Source organism: Syzygium oleosum, unplaced genomic scaffold, assembly GCF_021117445.2.
Source record: "Syzygium oleosum isolate NSW1041296 unplaced genomic scaffold, Sole_v2.1 Sole_v2.13, whole genome shotgun sequence".
Taxonomy (NCBI): Eukaryota; Viridiplantae; Streptophyta; class Magnoliopsida; order Myrtales; family Myrtaceae; genus Syzygium; species Syzygium oleosum.
The window spans coordinates 2,001,545-2,021,926 of record NW_026607497.1 but is presented as its reverse complement, the minus strand read 5'-3'; the positions used below and the strand labels follow the sequence as shown (position 1 = coordinate 2,021,926).

At 44.4% G+C, this 20,382-nt stretch overlaps 3 protein-coding genes across 4 annotated transcripts; 2 read left to right on the top strand and 1 right to left on the bottom strand.

Moving 5' to 3' along the window:
- The first annotated feature begins 443 nt into the window (after positions 1 to 443).
- Positions 444 to 8,881, top strand: LOC115681173 (uncharacterized). Of its 2 annotated transcripts, none has more exons than XM_030605018.2 (6): positions 444 to 2,199; positions 2,675 to 2,815; positions 2,949 to 4,710; positions 5,601 to 5,911; positions 6,651 to 7,501; positions 7,581 to 8,881. In XM_030605018.2, the coding sequence occupies exons 1-6, from the start codon at positions 835 to 837 to the stop codon at positions 8,743 to 8,745; spliced, it is 5,595 nt and encodes a 1,864-aa protein (XP_030460878.1). In that variant the 5' UTR covers positions 444 to 834; the 3' UTR covers positions 8,746 to 8,881. The 2 variants fall into 2 exon arrangements, with proteins under 2 accessions (XP_030460878.1, XP_030460877.1); XM_030605017.2 differs by having other exon boundaries at positions 2,666 to 2,815.
- Positions 8,882 to 10,499: 1,618 nt separating this feature from the next.
- Positions 10,500 to 12,139, top strand: LOC115681143 (uncharacterized). The gene is given in 5 exon segments (XM_030604991.2): positions 10,500 to 10,552; positions 10,554 to 10,725; positions 11,071 to 11,289; positions 11,490 to 11,515; positions 11,638 to 12,139. Coding segments are annotated over 5 exon segments (681 nt in total). The 5' UTR covers positions 10,500 to 10,514; the 3' UTR covers positions 11,864 to 12,139.
- A 3,920-nt stretch (positions 12,140 to 16,059) lies between these two features.
- Positions 16,060 to 18,944, bottom strand: LOC115681213 (uncharacterized). The gene has a single exon (XM_030605079.2). The coding sequence runs from the start codon at positions 18,550 to 18,552 to the stop codon at positions 16,279 to 16,281; it is 2,274 nt and encodes a 757-aa protein (XP_030460939.1). The 5' UTR covers positions 18,553 to 18,944; the 3' UTR covers positions 16,060 to 16,278.
- Positions 18,945 to 20,382: the final 1,438 nt, after the last annotated feature.

Below are 20,382 nucleotides of genomic sequence, written 5' to 3'. Positions count from 1 at the left end.
TGAGTCCCAATCACAAAGCCCAAAATATCTACTTGTGTCGACGAACATATTCCTATGAATGCGGCAAAGTCACCAAACCAGCCACCCCCTTCGTTTCTGTATAAACCCCTCGCACTAGTAAGTCCCGAAGTTGCCTTTAGAGGTCCAATTGGTATTCAGTTTAATCCATCGAGAAGGTGGCGGAGGATCCCATCTGACCAAAATCATAGACTTGCACGATCTATTAAAGCCGAGTTATTGACAAAACGAAACTTTAATGATTTTTCTTTATGTGCACGACCGAATTACTTGTACCGGATTCGAAGGAGCGTGAATAATATTTTTTCGAAACCCAAATTGCTTGCACATATTCCGAGCGTCGATTATTGGCCGTGCCTACACGCGCGTAGTAGTAGCGCGAAAACTAGCAATGGTTTGGTCTACTCCGTGCGCCCTAAGTTCTTCTTCGCGAGCATCGGTACACATATACCAGCAAACACCACGAAAAAACACACAGCGCTTCTGCTCGGAGCAATCAATCTTCACGACCACCGCGAGCTCCGATCTCCGGCGAATCAACTCGATCAAAACCGCCGGCGCTCGGAAGCCTCAGGACATCGATCCTGGGGTTCGAGGTATCCGTTCCTTTTGCCCATTGTTCGTTCGCTGCAATCGAAGTGAGTTCGGCTATTGACGCGGCGTGATTCGCCGACGATCGATCGTTCGACCGTCCGTGCCTTCCGATTCCTCGCGTTGTCGAGCCGCGTATCGGTTGGCCGGGGGGATTTGATCGGTACCTGTCTGCCCTAGGTAGAGATTGGAGGGAAGCGGGTGTGGTGTGGGGGGATTCTTGTCATGAGAGTCAAATCCACCCCTGTTTCGTCTCTGAAGCAGCAGCAGCAGCAGCAGCAGGCTTCTCATTGCTCGGCCTCTCGCACTCGCACGAAGCATAAGCGGCTCGACGCCATATGCGAGGAGACGTATAACCTCCACCATGCCGATTCGAATAGGCCAGCCGCCGCCGCCGCCGGGGATGAGGAGGAGGCGGCGGCGGCGGCGGCAGCGCCTGGTTCCGAGCTCCGGCGGAGCTCGAGGGCGCGTCGAGCTCCGGTATTGCTGGACGCGTCGCCTCCGCCCCCGAAGAAGAGACGGAAGCTCAGCAAGAGTGGGAGATTGAGTGGTGAGAAGAAGGCCAGGGCGTTGTCACGATGGGTAAAGGAGGATGAGTCCGAGAATTCGGAAGATGAAGAGACTCCGGGGACTTGGAGGTCGAGGCTGAGATCCAGGAGGAGAGTCGGCTTTGGGCGGAACAAGGAGAGAAATTCTCCCAGGAGAAAGCTTTTCGCGGAAATGGATGGAGTAGAAAAGAAATGTAAGACGATAGAGGGAGTTTTCACGGAGGGAAAAGTTGAAATGGTTGACAAGATAGAGGAACCGGAAGTAGAGCGTCCACCGAAAGTAAAATTGAAGAGAAAGCGAAGGTCTAACATGGCAGGTGCTTCTAGGACCAGAGACAAAGTCCTAGTTTCTGAGAAGATGGATGGCACCAGGGATAATGAAACAGGGGACGAAGGGAATGACTGTGGAGAAGTAATGCCTTTAGAAGGTGAAAAGCTTGGTATTCGTGAGGATGAAAAAGCAGATGTAAATGCCGCGGACTTGGTCATGGAAAAACAGGAAGAGCTGTCCAACTCTAATCCAGCAGTGGGGGATTGTGCTGTCAATGACTGCGTAACAGTTACTGAGGATGTGGAAATAGGGGAGTGCATGGACGAAACTGTAACGGTTGATTTGAATGAGGTGGTTGCTGACTTATCAATCAATGATGTAATAGGAGGCCCCCACGATGGCGAAGATGTGAATTTGGTCAAGCTTGATGAGAAGCTTATGGAGGGTGGAGGGAACCCGAAAGAGGATAAAAATACTTCTCAGCATTCTGGTGAAAGGCCCATGTATTCACGGATCAAAGAGGGAAGACGGTGTGGATTATGTGGAGGTGGTACTGATGGTAAGCCTCCAAAGAGGTCAACACATGAAATTGGTGAAAGTGAAAATGAGGCATCCAACGGCTCTTCAGCTTCCGATGAAGCTAACTATGACATATGGGATGGTTTTGCCGATGAGCCAGGGTGGCTTGGACATCTTTTAGGTCCCATAAATGATCGATATGGCATTGCTGGGACGTGGGTTCATCAGCAGTGCGCTGTTTGGAGTCCAGAGGTTTGGTTCCATCTTTTGTTTTGCTGAGTGGTTTCTCTTAATTATTTTATTTCTGTTTATGATGCTTTCGACTAGTATTCTCCCTTCTTTTAGTATGCTTTGGAGTATGATGCTTTGCAGAGTAGGATCACCCCCACCCGCCTGCGCGTGCTTTCCTTGGTTCAATAGCAGTAGCATAGGCTTTAGCCTGAAATGTGTTAAATTTGAAAGCCGCAAGATTTCCTTTGATCTGTGGTGTTTGTCTTTACCTGACACTTTTGAAAATAGTATAATCTTCTAGCGGAAATTACGATTGGCTATGCTTCGCTTGGTATGTGGGCTTGTTTCTATGAGACAACTTTTGGTTTCTTCTCTGCAGAAGCCTGTCTTCTTTATATACGATAAGACAATGTGATTGATCCCTTTCAAAGCTAAGCTGGTTAAATTTGACGATGTGATTCCAATAAGCTTCCATGCTTGATATCAGTGTTTTCAGGTGTACTTTGCTGGTCTGGGATGCTTGAAAAATGTGAGGGCTGCGCTTTGTAGAGGAAGGGCACTGAAATGCAGCCGCTGTGGGAGACCAGGAGCAACAATTGGATGCCGTGTTGATAGGTGTCCTAAAACTTACCACTTGGTTGGTGTTCTGATTTCTTGAGTGGTCTTTTCATGTCTTTCTGGCGGACTTTGCAGAATAATCATTAATTATTTTGTACATGGTTGTGTTCAAAACCTATCTGGTGACACTTATTTTATGCTGGGCTTTGCAGCCTTGTGCTCGAGCTGATGGTTGCATCTTTGATCATCGAAAATTTCTCATAGCTTGCATAGATCATCGTCATATATTCCAACCTTTTGGTAGTAAGATGGAAGATCGGATAAAGCGAATGAAAGCTAAGAAAATGAAGATGGAATTCAGGAAGCTAACTAATGATGCTTGGAGGAAGGATATTGAGGCAGAAGAGAAATGGTTGGAAAATTGTGGTGAAGATGAAGAATTCTTGAAAAGAGAGAGCAAGAGGCTTCAACGAGATTTGATGAGAATCTCACCTGTCTATATTGGAGGCACACATAAAGAGAGTCAAAAACTGTTTGCAGGTTGGGAATCTGTCGCAGGCCTTCAAGATGTCATCAGATGCATGAAGGAGGTTGTCATATTACCCCTTCTGTATCCTGAATTCTTTGATAACTTGGGCATTACACCTCCTAGAGGAGTCCTTTTGCATGGTTATCCTGGAACGGGTAAAACTCTTGTAGTGCGTTCCTTGATTGGCTCATGTGCTCGTGGTGATAAACGAATAGCATATTTTGCCAGGAAAGGTGCAGATTGCTTAGGAAAATATGTTGGTGATGCTGAACGTCAGCTGAGACTTTTGTTCCATGTTGCTGAAAAATGTCAACCTTCCATAATATTCTTTGATGAGATAGATGGATTAGCTCCATGCCGCACGAAGCAGTCAGATCAGACACATAGTTCAGTAGTATCAACTCTCCTTGCTTTATTAGATGGTTTAAAGTCTCGTGGCTCAGTTGTAGTTATAGGGGCCACCAATCGGCCTGATGCTGTTGATCCAGCACTTAGGCGCCCTGGGAGGTTTGACAGGGAAATATATTTCCCACTGCCATCTTTAGAAGACAGGGCTGCCATTCTGTCACTTCACACTCAGAAGTGGCCAAAGCCAGTTTCAGGTTCTTTGCTAAGGTGGATTGCTGGAAAAACGGCTGGATTTGCTGGTGCTGATCTGCAGGCTCTGTGTACGCAGGCAGCTATTATTGCTTTGAAGCGGAACTTTCCTTTACAAGATGTCTTATCTGCCGCTGGAAAGAATTCTTCTTGCAGTGAACGTGTACCTCTTCCTTCATTTGCAGTTGAGGAGAGAGATTGGTTGGAGGCTCTATCAAGTTCCCCACCTCCATGCTCTCGTAGAGAAGCGGGAATAGCTGCTACCGACATAGCATCATCCTCTCTTCCATGCCACCTCATTCCTTGCCTGCTCCAGCCACTATCTACTCTGCTTGTTTTTCTTTATCTCGATGAACATGTTTCTTTGCCTCCTGCTCTTTCTAAAGCTGCTGCTGGAGTTAAAAATGTGATATTTTCTGCATTGGATAGAAGGAAATTGCCTAATCATCTCTGGTGGTCTCATTTGCATTCTCTCATACAAGAAGCTGAAGTTGGCGAAGAGATTGAAAGGCAACTTTCCTTGGCAGATATTGCAATTGGCGAATCTGCTTCTGTTGGTTCTGATGCTTTTGGTGTTGGAGAGAATCGTGAAAATATAAACTCTGAAGCTTCTGTGACCTACAACTACGCCAGTCGTACTGGTTCAGTGAGGAATATGCCTTTCTCATCGAGGAAAAAATCTGGATATCGAGTATTAATTTCTGGAAGTCCTAGATCTGGTCAGCGGCATCTTGCTTCTTGCCTCCTTCACTGTTATATTGGGAATGTTGAAGTCCATAAGGTTGATTTGGCTACAGCTTCACAAGAAGGACATGGAGATGTGGTGCAAGGGTTAACGCAGATATTGAGTATGTTTCATGGCTTATTTTGATATTTGCCTAAAGAAACTATGAAACTAGCTCAAAAAAGTGGTGCGGCAGTATTAGCGAGCTATAATTTTGGCTGCAATTCCAAACTTCCCATAATATGTGCATCTCCTCACTTGTCACTCTCAAAGCGTTTGTTATTAAATTGACTTTTCTTTCCTCACCGATTGTTGACACAAGTCTGATTTAAAAGTCAGTGGCTGCTCATTCAGTTCCATACATTGAGAAACTGTCCCCAGTGTACTTGGATAAATAAGAGAAATGACCTACTTTTAAAAGATTAAAGTTCGACATCAGTACCTTGACTAGATTATGCAGGCTGTCTACCACAATGTAACGTGCCTGTGGCCTTCATTCTCTCAATTTGATATGTTCTATATAGATATGCTTGAAATAGCTAATATAATGTGCTATACTGTTCCTATAGATAATCGGGTTGAATCTGTGTCCAAGAAATACAATAGTAGAAGACTGGCAGTTACCTTTGACAATAGGAAAAAAAAAGTTCTATAAACAGCAAGGGTGCTTTCCTAATTGTCCAACACACCGGAAGTGCAGTGTAATTCTTCCTGTGCTACTTCTGCAAGCCGCAGTATGTTCATGATAACTAATGTCTGACCCTTTTTATTCATTTAAAAAGTAGATAAAATATACATAAAAGGTTTTTCAAATTACATCTAAGTTCTAACAAATTGAAATATGAGATTTGGGGCACTCATCTGTAGCAATTAATGCCCTTTGTTTTGTAACTGTATCTATTACAAATATGTTTTCTTGTAACATTGGACCCTCATATTCAGTGCTGGGAGTCAGTGCAGTGAAGTAATATTTTGGTATTTTTTATTCTAACGCTTCTCTACTTATTTTTGTAGTGAAATGTGCCAATGTGGGTTCTAGTGTTGTATTTATGCCGAGGATAGATCTATGGGCTGTGCAGACGCATCAGCAAGTTTCTGATGATGAAGACAGTTCCACTTCATTTGATGATCAGTCACTGGTGAAGAAAACGAGCTGCTCCATAGATACTCGAGTACTTGAGTCAAAAATCACATCTAATGTGCAAAACTGCAAGTCAACTGCAGTGGACAGACATCAAAGTTCTTCCCAGAGCCCCTCACATGCCTGGAGCTCTTTTGCGGAGCAGGTCGAAGCAATTTGTGTGAATACATCCCTGGTGATTCTGGTAGGAATGCTCTTTGGCTTGCTGTTTCTTATATTTTAACTTTCTTGATGTGATATAGCTAATATTTTTATATTTATCTGCTTCTGGCAATATAGTGCTTGTCTACTTTCTAGTTCTATTCTGATATCTGCAAAGAAATTGAGGGCTAATATATTTGTCTTTGAGTAATACTTGATCTTGTCTTGACTCTAGTTGTTATGAATCCTGCTGTGAGAATAAAGAGGTTTCTAAAGAAAAGTGAACTGTCGTACCATCTGAAATTTAGGATGTAAATGCTTTTTGTTGTCGTATAACTCCTTTGCGTCAAAAAGGATGATTTTGTCAAAGTAAGTTCCATGGATAAACGAACCAGAGTTACAGGGGTAGACTTGTTACGCTAAATTACCACGTGAAAAATTTTTCTCGTGTTTAGTTTCTAGGAGGAACACTTAGATCTTACAAAAGACTTGGATGTAGAATTAAGTGCAATGGCTTAAGAAAAATTTCATGGTCTTCCTCACTTGGTGGGATGAGGGTGACTTTGTTGTTTCTGGTGTTTAGTTTCTTGGGTCACCATTGTTGGTTCCTTGATCTCCTACTTTGTCCTCAAGCATTAACTTCCATTATTTTACGACTGGTACTAGCTCCTCCCCCCTCCCTCCGTTTTCTGTTTTTTTGCATTCTCTTTCCTTAAAAAAAAGAGATGGAGAAAAATTATAACTTCTAATGTCATCATGTCACACATTGGTTGTGCCAACAGGCTACTTCTGATGTTCCTCATGCTGAACTTCCCATTGGAATACGACAGTTCTTTGGCTGTGATGTACAAGATAGCAGTCAACGTACTCCCTTGGAGCACACTTTACCAAGATTTAGTGTGCAAATTGATGGCCGTATAAATTATGATATCGTGGTAAATCGGTGTGCTGCAGAATTGTCAAGGAATGTTGTTCAGCAGTTTGTGCAGTTGTTTTATCAGAAAGCTCACAAACATCCTGTTCCCGATAATGAAACCTCTGCTCCAACTGGAGATAAAAAACAAACACCAAATCGCAACCTAGATCGTCCATTAGAGGAGCTTGACCCTAGAACACAAAATACTGATGATTCTGTGCCAAGACCATCTCCGTTTTTGAACAAGCGTAATCTGAAGGGGAAATCGAGTTTGATGTTGGGGATATCAACACTTGGCTATCAAATACTCAGATATCCTCATTTTGCTGAACTTTGTTGGGTTACCTCAAAGTTGAAAGAAGGCCCTGTTGCTGACATAAGTGGACCTTGGAAGGGCTGGCCATTTAATTCCTGTATTGCTCGCCCTAGTAACACTGCGGAGAAGATGGCTGTTCCTTGTAATCCTGGCAACATCAAAAGCAAAGAAGGATCCCTTTTAGTCAGAGGGATAGCGGCAGTTGGTTTGTTGGCATACAGAGGGTTGTACACTTCAGCGAAAGAAGTTGCTTTTGAGATTCGCAGGGTTCTTGAGCTCTTAGTAGGGCAGATAAATTTCAAGGTCCAGGCTGGGAAAGATCGATATCAGTATGTTCAACTTTTATCCCAAGTTTCTTATCTGGAAGATATTGTCAATAGTTGGGCATTTTCATTGCAAAGGTACTCATCTCTTTCACTAGAAAGCTGGATTAAATTTGAGGATGCTACAAAGTGTTAACAGTGTTTATTTTGTTTTCAGTTTAGAGGTGGATGCCCAAGTTACACAAGCAAACCCTGTTCTGTCAACCACAGCATCTTCGGCTAATAATCTTCAACTTGAGGAACATCAGCCTCCCATCCCTGGCAGGAGTTCCCCTGAAGCCAGAGTATTGGAAGAAACTCAGCTAGATTCTGCTGCTGAAAATGTTGATCCTGCTGTGTGCAACAAAGAGAATGGTGACTCCGGCCTTCATGATTTTAAAGAAAGAGTTGGACTTTTACAGGATGACATCGTAGAAAACATTTCCTTGTTCGGAAATGCCAGTCTGAACGAACAGCCTTGTAGTTCCATTCCTCCTGGCACTCCTGTTGGTAAATCGTTGATCGAGTGCAATGGGATGAATCCAATAAATCAGCTTGAAAGCCCTGGAGAATCTACTAGTATACGTGATGTGGCTCAGTCATTAAATTTTCCCTACCATTCAGTATCAGCAAATGATGTTGTGCTTTCTAAGGATGGTCCTTACCCTTCAGGGCAAATGGGTGGAGCCGCCTATTCTGGCTCTAGCAGAGGAAAAGACCAGGTAAAGGGATTGGCCTCAAAAGACAACAGCACTTCGTCTCCTGATGGTGTCCCAGTTTCCGATAAGTCCTCATCAAGCAGTTCTTCTGCATGGAAAAACATCAATGCTCTTGCTGACTCTATGGCTGTATGTCTGTACCGCTGTTGCTCTGTCTGCATAAGTTCCCTCCATGACGTGATGCGAAAACTACTCATTCATGAAGCAGGGTTGAGTAAAAACAGCTGGAATGTAGAGGACATTCATGACGTGGTTGCATCATTGTCCGTGGATCTTGTTTCAGCAGTTAGGCAAGAATTTTCTAATGTTAGCAGTCTATTTGGTGAAATTCAGAGGAATTCAGTTCTATGTCCAGATGCAAGCACTTGTGATTGCAGAAGACCTGGGTGTAGATTGAGTGTTCCTGCGGAATGTGCATTCCACTCCACTGATGGAGGCGCAAGCGAAACAGTAAATAAGGACAGATCGTCTCGGTTTGGTCAGACTGTTGAATTTGTCTTCAGAAATGGTGTACTGATATCTACAAATCATGACAGGGATGTTACCTGTCACTGTAAATTGGAGAGTCTGTGCCTTTCTTCTCTAATGGAGTTGATGTTATCGGCCAAGCAGTTGCCCGAGTGAGTGGATGTTGGGGCTTGGCAGCATAGAAATAGCCTCTCTACTCTGTTCATGGGTGAAATGTTACTTATGAGATTAAATCAACCACAATTTTGTCGCAACTGAGAATCAGTTTGAAATGGTAGATTATTTTCTCATTCGTGCTTCTCCATAACAGCTTCTGTTCTTTCTCTGTTGCTTGCGCTCCATTTTGTCATGGTTTGCAGGAGCCATTGGTTAGTCCTAAGTATCTTTTTGCAATAACAGCAGTTACGGGTCTATTACATGGTAGTCATTGCATTAGAACCTTGACCACTAACGCCAGTAATTGTGCTTGTGATGAGTACTTGTTCATACCTTGGTGACCCTTTGCATAAGTAAATATATGATGATAGTATGTAAAGGTGATAAAGTTGCAGCAAGCCACAAATTTTGTTTCAGGGGGACATTAGTGATGAGCTTCATGTCAATTTATTTGGGTAAAATGGTTAGACATGGATCAAGCTTTAGATTTTTGGTTGGAGAGGTTTTTGGAGGTGAGGGAGAGAGACATGTAAATCGCATAACAGCTAATTTTGAATATGTTAAATGGAGTAAAAGAAAAAAAAGAGTTAGGAAGTCTATGATAAGTAGACGGAGATCATATGAATATAAAAATTATTGAAATTTCACACGACGAAAGATGAAAAGAATGTCTTTAACAAATCAAATCTTAAAGCATTTTACAATGATATCGTAAGATGAAAAGAGTGAGGAGCAAAATCTCAGTCTCCCCGATTGAGTCGAACCTCTCCCTTCATAAGATCATGGAATTAAAAGGAGAGAAAAAGGAAGAAGATCGGGGGCTGCCAAAAGATGGTAGCAAACAGTGTAGATCGAATTGCCATACTAGATAGCACTAAAAGATAGATCAAACTTTCATAATCCAAGTCTACATTTCATCTAAACAAAGATGGAAACACGAGACTAATTCAGTCAACAGCACAGGTGGCATGTTATTATATCCCCCATAATCTTAATTAGCCAAAACTGTACATAACAATTAACAAGGCTTCCTTTGACAAAGAAAAAAAAAACATACAAAGTCAGAGAAAAGAAAGATGGTCCAAAAGTTTATCACCGTGGAACAAAGTTTTTCATCCTCATGGATAAAAACTGGAGAAAGGCAATCCGCCCTGACCATCTCGTCTAAGCGTCGTAACAAATGTCCCCCCATTCGTTAAAAGGAATGTTCGGTCCGTATCCTAATTATTTCCCATCACTCGCGATCCTTCGAAAGTCCGAGGCCGACCAACGTGTCACCACGATCCCACCAAGGCGACAGCGGTCAAAAGATCTTTTCAAATGTGGTATGTCAGGTTGAATCGAACTTTCTGATCTCGTGTGAAGGATGAATGAATAACGCATGTTTTATCCGTAAAGCCAATCGTCTGCGCGTGCGTTGGAACGGAGTTGAGGAACGGGCAGATATTTTCTTTCCGTGCGGGAAGAACACAGAAAGATCTTCTGCTGGAGCTGCAAAGTTTAGAGAGAGCTCGAAGGATAGCACTTCACTCGAGCTTCATTCGCTGGTCGCTCGGACATCATCTTCTTCCTCCTCCTTGTGCTGAACTCGCTCAAATGCTGCATCTCCAATTGCCTTGTCACCACCCCCGCTTCCTCTCTCCCCTTCTCTTCCCGCTCTCTCCCCTCCACTCCACCGTCTCTCTCTCCCCTTTTCCTCCTCCTCCCCCTCCTCTCCTCTCCGCCTCCGTCTCCGCCGTCCCTCGTCGCCGGCCCAGACCCGACCCATCATGGCTCGCCCAAGCCTCCGAACCCGCCGCCGCCGTCGCCGAAGAGCCGCCGGAGGGACCCGTCGAGCTCCCTTCCTCGGCGCCTTCGATATTCGCGTCCACCGACGACCCCACCCCCCTCCAGGTGGCCACTAGTGTTCTTCTCACCGGGGCTATCGCCGTCTTCCTCTTCCGCTCCGTTCGGCGTCGCGCCAGGCGTGCCAAGGAACTGGTATGCTCGTCTTGATTCTCTTGTCGTTGCGTTATATTTGAATCGAATTTGGAATTGGTTGAGCTGGGTCCGTTCATCGGTTGCTCCAAAGCTTCATCTTTGTTGCTTCTCCTGTGAACTTGCATTTGGAAAAAGAAAAGTTCTTCCTTTTACCCTGTTACAATGCTGGATGGTTTTGCGGTTGCTCTCTAATCGTTCGATTTCATCGAGAAATCATTCTTCCTTGGTTGGTTTTCGAAACCGCGGCTTGCATTTTGAGTGATTAGAGCAGTCGATGCAGCTACAATGCAATGTGAGTACTTGTTGGTGTTTCACTTTAATGAGGCGTTGTTGTTGCTGCTGTAGAAATTCAGGTCTTCAGGAGCACAGAAGACACTGAAAGAGGAGGCCTTGGACAGCTTGAAAGCAATGGGGACAACCTCCATCCCTGCCAAGGCACCGCCTTCACCTGTGCAGGCACTGCTGGGCGGAATCGCGGCCGGTGTGATTGCTCTCATCCTCTACAAGTTCACCGCCACCATCGAGGCGGCCCTCAACCGGCAAACACTTTCCGATAATTTCTCTGTATGTCCTCCAATCTTTAGTTTCTCAGCCATATTAGGTCCATTCCGATTCGATAATGATAATTGAGGAAGTTCAACTGTGACAGCTGGATGTTTACCGAGGCCAATTTTTCCTTTTTTCATTATTCTTCGGCCGTGACTAGAGCGAGAAGAAAGATTGTGCCTTCCCATTTCTCACTGTTTTAAGCTTCTCTTTTGCAGGTAAGGCAGATTTCGATAACCATAAGGTAAAGCTTGACCAACTGTTTTTCTCAGCTTGTAGCACTGATTCTTCAAGCCTCATGCTCAGTTTTATCTGAAGGTGGCACACAAGGCTTGCATACTCACATTCATCGTCTCGTATTTGCAGGACAATTGTGAACGGGATATGCTACCTTGCGACATTCGTATTCGGTATCAACTCCATTGGCCTAGTCCTGTATTCCGTTCAACTTGCCATAAACTCCTTCACAGAAGAATCTTCAAGCACACAAATGAACCAAAGTGACGACCAATTAACATCAGCAGAGAGTCTTACAGATACTCCTAAAACAAATGACAGCAAAGGCAATGATAAAACAGATAGTACACCATGACAGAAGATAAGTATTGTTACTTCTACAGGGATCTATTTAAATTGAATTTTTTCTCGATCTGCTATCTTTGTTTCTACCTTTGAAATGCTAACCTTCTACTTAGAAATGATGTTAACGTTATCTATGTGGCTAAGGCATGTTTTTGGGTTATTCGTAATAGCTCTGCATGTTAATAGGTTAATCAGTTGATTTATACACCACAGTTTAGGAGATAATCTGCATATATCCGGCTGTTAAGAATTCTTTTGGTCGAACAAAGTTTTGGTGATTTACTTTTTTCAGAAGAGTCAGCTGTTGGATAATGTCTTTGCTTTCGGTTGCGGACTCCCTTCATGCATTTTCTCCGCGAAGTTTGATATCATCGTTAATGACACTGTACACAAATTCATTTGACAGCTGTTTTTCAGAATTTTGATTAATGGCATAAAATGCCTGCTTTTGCTCTTAATATACTTATTCGTTGGTTCACGGGATTCTCAGCGCAAAGCAAGTGAATTCACAGAGCTTCATTTCTCTCTTGTTTTCATGGACTTTGCTACTAGCTAGGGGTGGGATCCTTTCTTTTTCTGTTTCTTTAATCAAAACAAATGAAGTATGAGATGTTTATCCAAAGCTGCTGATGGAGACCAAGAATTAATTCATCGACCTCCTAGCTCTCTTACTCTACCGTTCTCAAAGCCTAGTTACGAAATATGATGATGTTCTGACTGTCAAATTCAGTGATGAAGTCCAACGATGTCGTGAGAGAGATGAGTGATCCTTGTAAGAGCGGTTAAATTCATGTTGGGAGTCTGCAGAATCACTATCATCGTCAACAAAGAGTTCACTTTGTTTCGGACGATATACCTGGAGGATTAAATGTTTGGCCAAACCTGAGGATAGGTGAGCCAATCTCAAAGTCTTGCACTTATTCCTCCTCTCCATGCATATAGTTCAAGCGGACTGCGACCAGATTGCTTTAGAAAGCATGTTGGAGATAGAAGCCAGGGGTACTAAGAAGCAATCGAGGCTTGTACAGTTTGCAGTATCCTTAGATAGCTTTAGTATGGTACTCTTGTTAGAATTCCTGCTTTGAAGTCAAGATTGAGGGTTACTGGTTCTTTGATTGATAAAACCTTAGACACTCAAACTTCTCTCTTTGGACCCAATACTTGAGCAAATCCAGTTACAAACCTGTCACCGGGATCAATGAGCTTTTGTTGGATACACCTGGCTCATTTGAGCCAATTCACATGAATTCCTGGGGTTGCGGGTAACAATTTCTGCCGAGTGTGAAATCTGAGTTACTCTGTGAAATCCCTAGGTGCATCCTCGGACTCCATGTAAGAGAAAGCATGGCGATTTCCTTCTACTCCAAGGAAAAACAAGGCGACTTTCATGAATTTAGAACAAGTTCATAGTGCATGGCTGATTATTGTGGAGCTTAGGAGTTCCACTATCTGGAAGTATGCCATGTTCTGTTATGGCATTTAAATACTAAGTTGCGTTCTTATTTAGTAACTAGAAATTTTCAGAGTTAATTCACTTCATCGCGCCCGCCACATCATTATAAAGTCTTTAACCGAGTCGACAATAGTCTCCGGCAGCTTTTCGATCCGTCTTAGGGTCGGTCCCTCTATCGTTCTCTGCTAATCATTAACATCTTGTTATAATTCTAATATGAAGTGCCATAATTCATAACACGGTTCAATCACTTGGACAAACGGTTGTTCGAGAATTGTAGAAGCTCCAATCGTGTCCTAGCAGAAAAATATGTCTGCTGCAACAGCACTGGCAACACAAAATGAAATATATCCTGCTACTCTTGCACCCTGCCTTTACCTTTTGTGTTTTTAAAGCCTACGCCCCCCCAAAGCTTTCATTGACCGTACTTAACAAAGAAATTGTTTTTTTATTCTCCCAGGTGACATGGTGCCACCTGAAAAAGATAAAAGTCACACTGACTGGACCCGTAAAAAAAGCGAATATTTTTGTGCCCCGAAAGGCTGAAATTTTCTGCATAGGTTTTCTTCGTTGGAAATTGGTGGACAAGGAATCTTAAGGCCTAATTTTCAGAACTCCACTTCAAAGCAAAACAAAAAGCAACAAAAAAAAAAGGGTGGGCAAAGGAACAAACTTCAAAGCAAACCCATCAATATAGTAAGTCTTTTGGATCTCTTTACAGCTATACATACTTTGCATGCAAAGATATGGGCTAAGACACCTATCCTTGTATCATCACAAACCAACAACATCAAAAAAGAAAACAGTCCTCCCACTTTTTGAATCTTTGCAATACCCTAATATTCATATCGAGAAAAGAGTAAGATATTAATAAAAATGAAGAACAGGACCATCAATCTGATTCATCTTTTTAGCCCAGAAAAAGACATCACTACGATACTGGATGGATTCTCGCAGTGCCAACACATGCACTTCTCTGAGAAAATCTGGCTGCTGCACTATTATGGGCTTTTGCTTGCTGATAGGGTTTCATCTTTAAAGGACCAGTTGCTGGATTATCTAAGATTTTTGTGAACTAGTGATGTCCACAATTTCTCTGTTTTGCTGTCCAGATGCACCTGATGATTCCACGTTTAAAGTAAACCTATCCAAAAGCCATCCAGAGGATTAAAGTTCAGGAGACATGTTTTATCTCTGTCTCACCCAGACTACATTGAATTCCACTAATGTATTTCCTGCAAGCACGCGCTCCATACATATAGGCCACGAGATCCAAAGAGTTTTCATGTGGAGTCCACCCGATTCAATGATAATTGTTCACGACACCAGTATCAAACAAATACACAGATGGGGCGCAGCTTCTTGCTGTTCAAAGATTTCTTTGAGAATGACAAACTCGTACCTATTCCATACACAATAAAGGCCAAAGAGAAGCAGCTTGTATAACCCCTGCATCTCCATTATTGACCCATCTTTAGGCCAATGCACAAGCACAATCCTGTACTGCGCACCTGCACCGACCCTGCTTTTTTGTTCCCTTTTTCTTTGGTTTTGATCTCAACCATTTTTACTCTCTGTGCTTGTCCTTTCATCTCAAAGAGAAGGGGAAAAAAGCACGAACTTGGCAGAGAAAAATTCGAAAATGAGAAACCCCTAGGGCTAGAGCCTGTAAAGGATGAGGCTTCTTCAGATGGTCCATCAGACCTTTTTACTCCCAAGGGAAATGAGGAACTATAGGATCTAGTTGCTTTAGGATTACCCATTAACCGTTGCATTTTAATCTTTTAACTCTCTTTTCCCATCCCAATACACATTTCATCTGGGGGTTACCCTTTCAGGTTAAGCTCTGTCAAATCTCTGCCTCACCTAAAAAGGACCACGTACGCAACTTTAACATACATGAAAAATACCACAGTAACAAAAATAACAATAATAATAATGGATACGAGTGACTACATAATCATCGTCGTGTTTGGTCTGGATGGAGAGATTGCCGTACCCAGAGTTTTGAGTTTTCAACTAACACCGGACACTGCTACACGAAAAATTCTCACTTTGCCGCGGCATGGGCAGGGTTTTGTCATGACCTTTTCATTCACATACTTGCATTTTATCTTTAATTTAACCGATCCTTCTCTGAGAACGCACTGAATTTCATTGAAACCCAGGAGAAACCTAGTTGATCGAAATCAGATCTGAATTCTCCTCCTCCACTTTGATATAAGCTTTTCCAGGTAGATGTGGTTTAATGGGGTTCAGCTTCGGATAGATGAGCGGGGTTTAGGAAATGGCCTAACTTTGCCCATGGAACGTGATAATCATAATCAAAGAAACTCCATTTTGAGAAACCTCGCTATCGAATGCCCACCACCTTGTCGTTTCTATCTCTCATCATCCAACGGCCTCAAATTGACCCATCCTCATCTAGTTGCTAAATGGTCCCACGAGCGACTCTCAGACCCCCTTCAACAGTGGCTCGACATCCACAGTTTACGAAAACTAGACTCGAGCCTAAAAACAAAACAGAACATCACGAGATAGACAAGCACAATGCATGTCTCGAGTCTTCCTCTACCTTTCGCTCTCAATTCATTGCCAAAACTCACATGGATAGCTTTGGCCGCATCACTCAATCCAACGCAAAGTAGAAATTGACACTTGAACCGTAAGGGCATCATTGGCATCAAACATGTGAAACAAGGCTTGAAAAGCAAAGCACTGTCGTAGAAATTTATATCAGGTCGAATTAAAGATTGAAGGAAAATGAAAATCATTTTATAGACCCAAAAGAAAAAAATTTACAGATAAGCTACGGCAGTGAAATGAACCTGCAAAAAACTACACTTTCAAAGCTACCCCATTTCACAAACTTTCTTGAACCAACAAGATACATAGGACCAAAAGTGAAAAGAATTCATTAACTTCCATAGTTTCTAGCACAATTACCTATACAACCTTCGATCAAGCCGGGTTCAGAAGCCGACCCCAGCCGCCTTGACACCGTGCGTAGCCGGGCGATGCGGCTCGAGCTTCCTGTTCTTCCAAAAGCAAGCATCCGGCGCGAGCTTCGTGGCCGACCGCATCGGCTCAGACTTGCATCTTGTGAGGACACACGGCTCATAAGCCTTGGCGCTCTCCAGCTTCTGCTCGATCATCGTGGCCATCGACTCAGCGCCGGCCGCTCGAGCCGCAGCTTTTGGCGGCAAGGAACAAGAGTTTCTGCGCGGCTGCTGCAGAATGTGGGCTTGCTGAGCCGTGAGAGCCGCAGCAGCGCGCTTGGATTCCGCATTGCCAGCCCTTTTCTTGGGCTCGTCCTTGCCGCCGTCGGTCTTGACGGGGACTTTGCCGACGTGCCTTTCCGGTAGCCATCGGATGAAGTCCGTACTGCAGACCCATGTTTCCTTGGAGACCTCCATTGAGAGCTTGGGCTCGCACATCATCAAGAGCAAGCAATCCGGCAGGACCGACTTCTGTTGAGTTCCCTCTCTCTCCGTCAACTTCACCTCGGGCCGTGGCGGCTTCAGGCCATCAGATTCGGATCTCTTGTGGGGGACGGTCACTCGGGTTTCTGGGTCTAGGCCAAGGGCATCCTCTGTTGGAGCTACAACTTCAACGTGAAACTCTGACTCCGTTTCGTGTTCTTCATCTCCTTCCGATTCTTGACTTAGCTGTACGGACATCACATCGTTATCATGATCTCCATCATCTGATTCAGCTCCGTGCTCATGGTGCGCTTCGCCTTCTCCAGTGTAAGTGTGATCTTGTACTGAAAGCTGCAAGCTTTCTCCGTCTGGGACTGCGAAACACCTTAGCTCTGTTTCTTGCATCGTCACTACCTGGCTAGTCACCTCCATTAACTCCTTCTCTTCACCTTCTTCTTCTTCTTCATCTAGCACTAGCACCTCCTTGACTTCTTCTTCATCTTCTTCTTCCATGATCTTCTGGTCTAACTGTTCCTCTAGCACATTGACCGGCTGGTTCACTTCTTGGCCGTCCTCTCTTTCCTCCACATTCGAACTCCACTCTCCGAGAACTCTACTCTCCAAGCTAGCTTCAGCAGAAACCCACTTCTCACTCACTTCCTCTTCTTTATCATCATCCATTTCATGCTCGACTTCACCACCTCTCTTCACTTCAACTCCCTCATTTTCCCGACCACTCGCGACAAAATTCTCACTCTGATTCTCATCTTCATCGTTATCGTCCACTACAGCCGGAGGAGCCTCACAGAACCTGCTAGCGAGAGCAGCCATTTTCACGGGATCAGATCTACACCTCATGAGCAAGAGCGCATTCTTGGGAGGAATACAAACGCTCGCTCTCGCTCCTCCATCGTCTTCCTCAACTTCACTTCTCTCTCTGCATATTTCTTCTTCATTAAACTCGATCCCCTCAAAGGCCCTCCTCCTGTAACTCCCACTGTTCTCCACTGCAGCCGCAGCCGCAGCCGCAGCTGCCGTTGTTCTCTCTTCATCCCCAACAATTATCTCCACTTCTCTGCCTCTACCCTCTCCTTCCTGCATCGCCACGAGCCACCTTGCAATCACAGCTCCACAGGAACTACTGTTATGATTACCCGAATCGCCATTCTCACCATTGTTAGGCCCTCCCTCTGTCTTCTCTTCCTTGGACATGCACGACGATCTGCACGGCAAGAAGCAGTTCCAATCCGCCCCGAAAGTCCTCAAGGCCTCACAGATCGTCACGGGGAAGTGGACCCACCTCTGGTTTCTGTGAGGCAAGCATTCTTGATTGTTGCCCTGCTGGTTCTGGAAGTAGAAGCTCTGCGTTGCCTCCGTGCTCGTCGCGCCATTACTGATCTCGAGCTTCCTGAAACTGACCTCTCCACCTCCACCACCGCGCTTCGAGCGAGCCCTCAGCTTCTTGCCCTGCTTCTTGGTCTTGACCCTCACTTGCCCAATACAGGTCACCTTCGGAGACGACGGCTCTGGGTTCTCGAAAGTGGACCCACGTTTCTTGCCATTTGCAGGAAACATCGGCGAGGCTTGGCCTGCGCCTTTCAAGCTGCCGTTGCTTCTGAGCCTCCTGCTCAGAGAAGAGGAGAGCGAGATCTGGGGGGTTTGGTGGTCTCTGGCACGACCTGGGCTGAGGATGGATTTGGAGATCTTCATGGAAGAAGAAGACGAGAGACGAGACGTGAAGCAAATAAAGAGCTCGCCAGTGCTGTTGCTGCTGCTGCTGCTGCTATTGATGCTTGTCGTGCGATGGGGTCTATCCGAGTCCATAACGCTCCGTTTCTTGTTTTTTTCACCGTGATTTGACCATTGTTGGGGGGGTGAAAGATTTGATAGGGAGCGATAGGTGGGTTTCTGGGATCTTTTGCTTGGAGGGTGAAAACGAAAAGATCATTCAATCATTCGCGGAGGAGGAGGGAGAGAGAGAGGGGGGGGGGGTCGAGTTTGGTCGTGAGAGATTGAACTGGAGAATGTGTTTGGTGAGAGCAGGGGGGACTGGAGAGCTGGAGGACCTGCTCGCTTGTAATGGGGTGGATGTGTCACTTGTGAGAAAGTTGTAGAGAGACGTACAGATTGCAGCAGACGGGAGTGATTGAAGAGAGAGAGAGAGAGTCGAAGCTGACGAAATACTGTTTGTCTTTAGCACAATGGGAACCGAGCGAGGAGAGGGTCTGGTTCGATCTCGAAAAATTAGTGGTGACATCGTAATTATGGTGTGACTATAATGGCCCTTGGTCTTACTTCCCGTTTAGGACTGAATCATGGTGATGAATGATCTGTACATCCATGTGGATTAACACATATTCCTGGACAACATAATACTTGTCGAGCTTCGTTTCTTTTCTCGTGCACATAAGATCCCGACTGAACCCATGATTAGAGTTGAATTTGCCCCCACTTAAAAAATGGTTTAGACAAGTTAATAATGATGGGTTATATCCTAAATAGAATCAGAATAATCACACGGATAATAGAAAAATTGATACACGAGTTTATCCAGATTCACCCCAGAATAGGGTTACGTCCTGCAAAGGAATTTCACTATGATATTTAGGTTTTTAACCATAACCACTCGTTACAATGATTTCTCATACGAGTACAATATATATGACTTAAAATAGGCCTAAAGCCTAAACCTATAAAAATCCCTTTGGTCTCATAACAAACGGGTCAGCAAATTCAATGTTGTTTCGGGGGCGCTGCCCCCGAGCCCCCTTCCGCTCACTGGAGAACGGAACCCCTGCTCGCTGTTCAGGCAGCGGGACCCCTGACATTCCGTGCGTAGAGGTCATATATCGTCGATTCATACTTTGATTTTTCTAAATTCACGTGGACATGCCTAATACGAGAAACAAGGGTTCCCGAAGTATTCGCCAACTCCAACAAATAAGATGGTAATCAACGTAGAAACTAGTGATTGTTTGCACCGAGCATTAAGCGATCAATGCCGAGACGAGCGATTGCTCGTCGAAATGCCTCGTTTTGATATCCGTCGTTGTCCATGGATCTTAAGAGTTTTGAGTCGGTATGCCCCATCAATGAAAATTTCACCCTTTTCTATGTTTAGTAAAACCAAGCTACAGGTCAACTAAGTTAGGAACCATTAAGCTACGAGTTTGACCTAAGCATTTGACTTGATGGTATTGGTGCAATCAGTGAGCCCCACGACTCGGAATGAAAGCTTCCATGGAGACACCCACCCCTCCCTCTCGAACCGAAATAATGGAGAGAATGTGTCGCTGCCATTATAGCCATGTGACGGGGGCACCGAACGTGGCCAGATCAAATGGACAGTGCCACCTTTTGAGAGAGAGAGAGAGAGAGGTAGGGAGGTAGGGAGGAAGGAGGAGGAGGAAAGCAGACACAGAATACGACACGACGAGAGGGGCAAAAGGGTCAAATGGCCGCGTCTCCCCCCCACCTCGGGAATATCAAAAATAAAAAAAAATAAAAAAAACACTGTCAAAAGCTTTCGGACAGTCTCGTGTACGTGCCTTTTTTTTTTGTGGGTATTTTCGCGAAACTCAATAATAATAATAATAATAGCCGTTTTCCCGTAGCTTGTCGCTAGCGGGAAGAAGCCCACTTTTTTTATTTTAT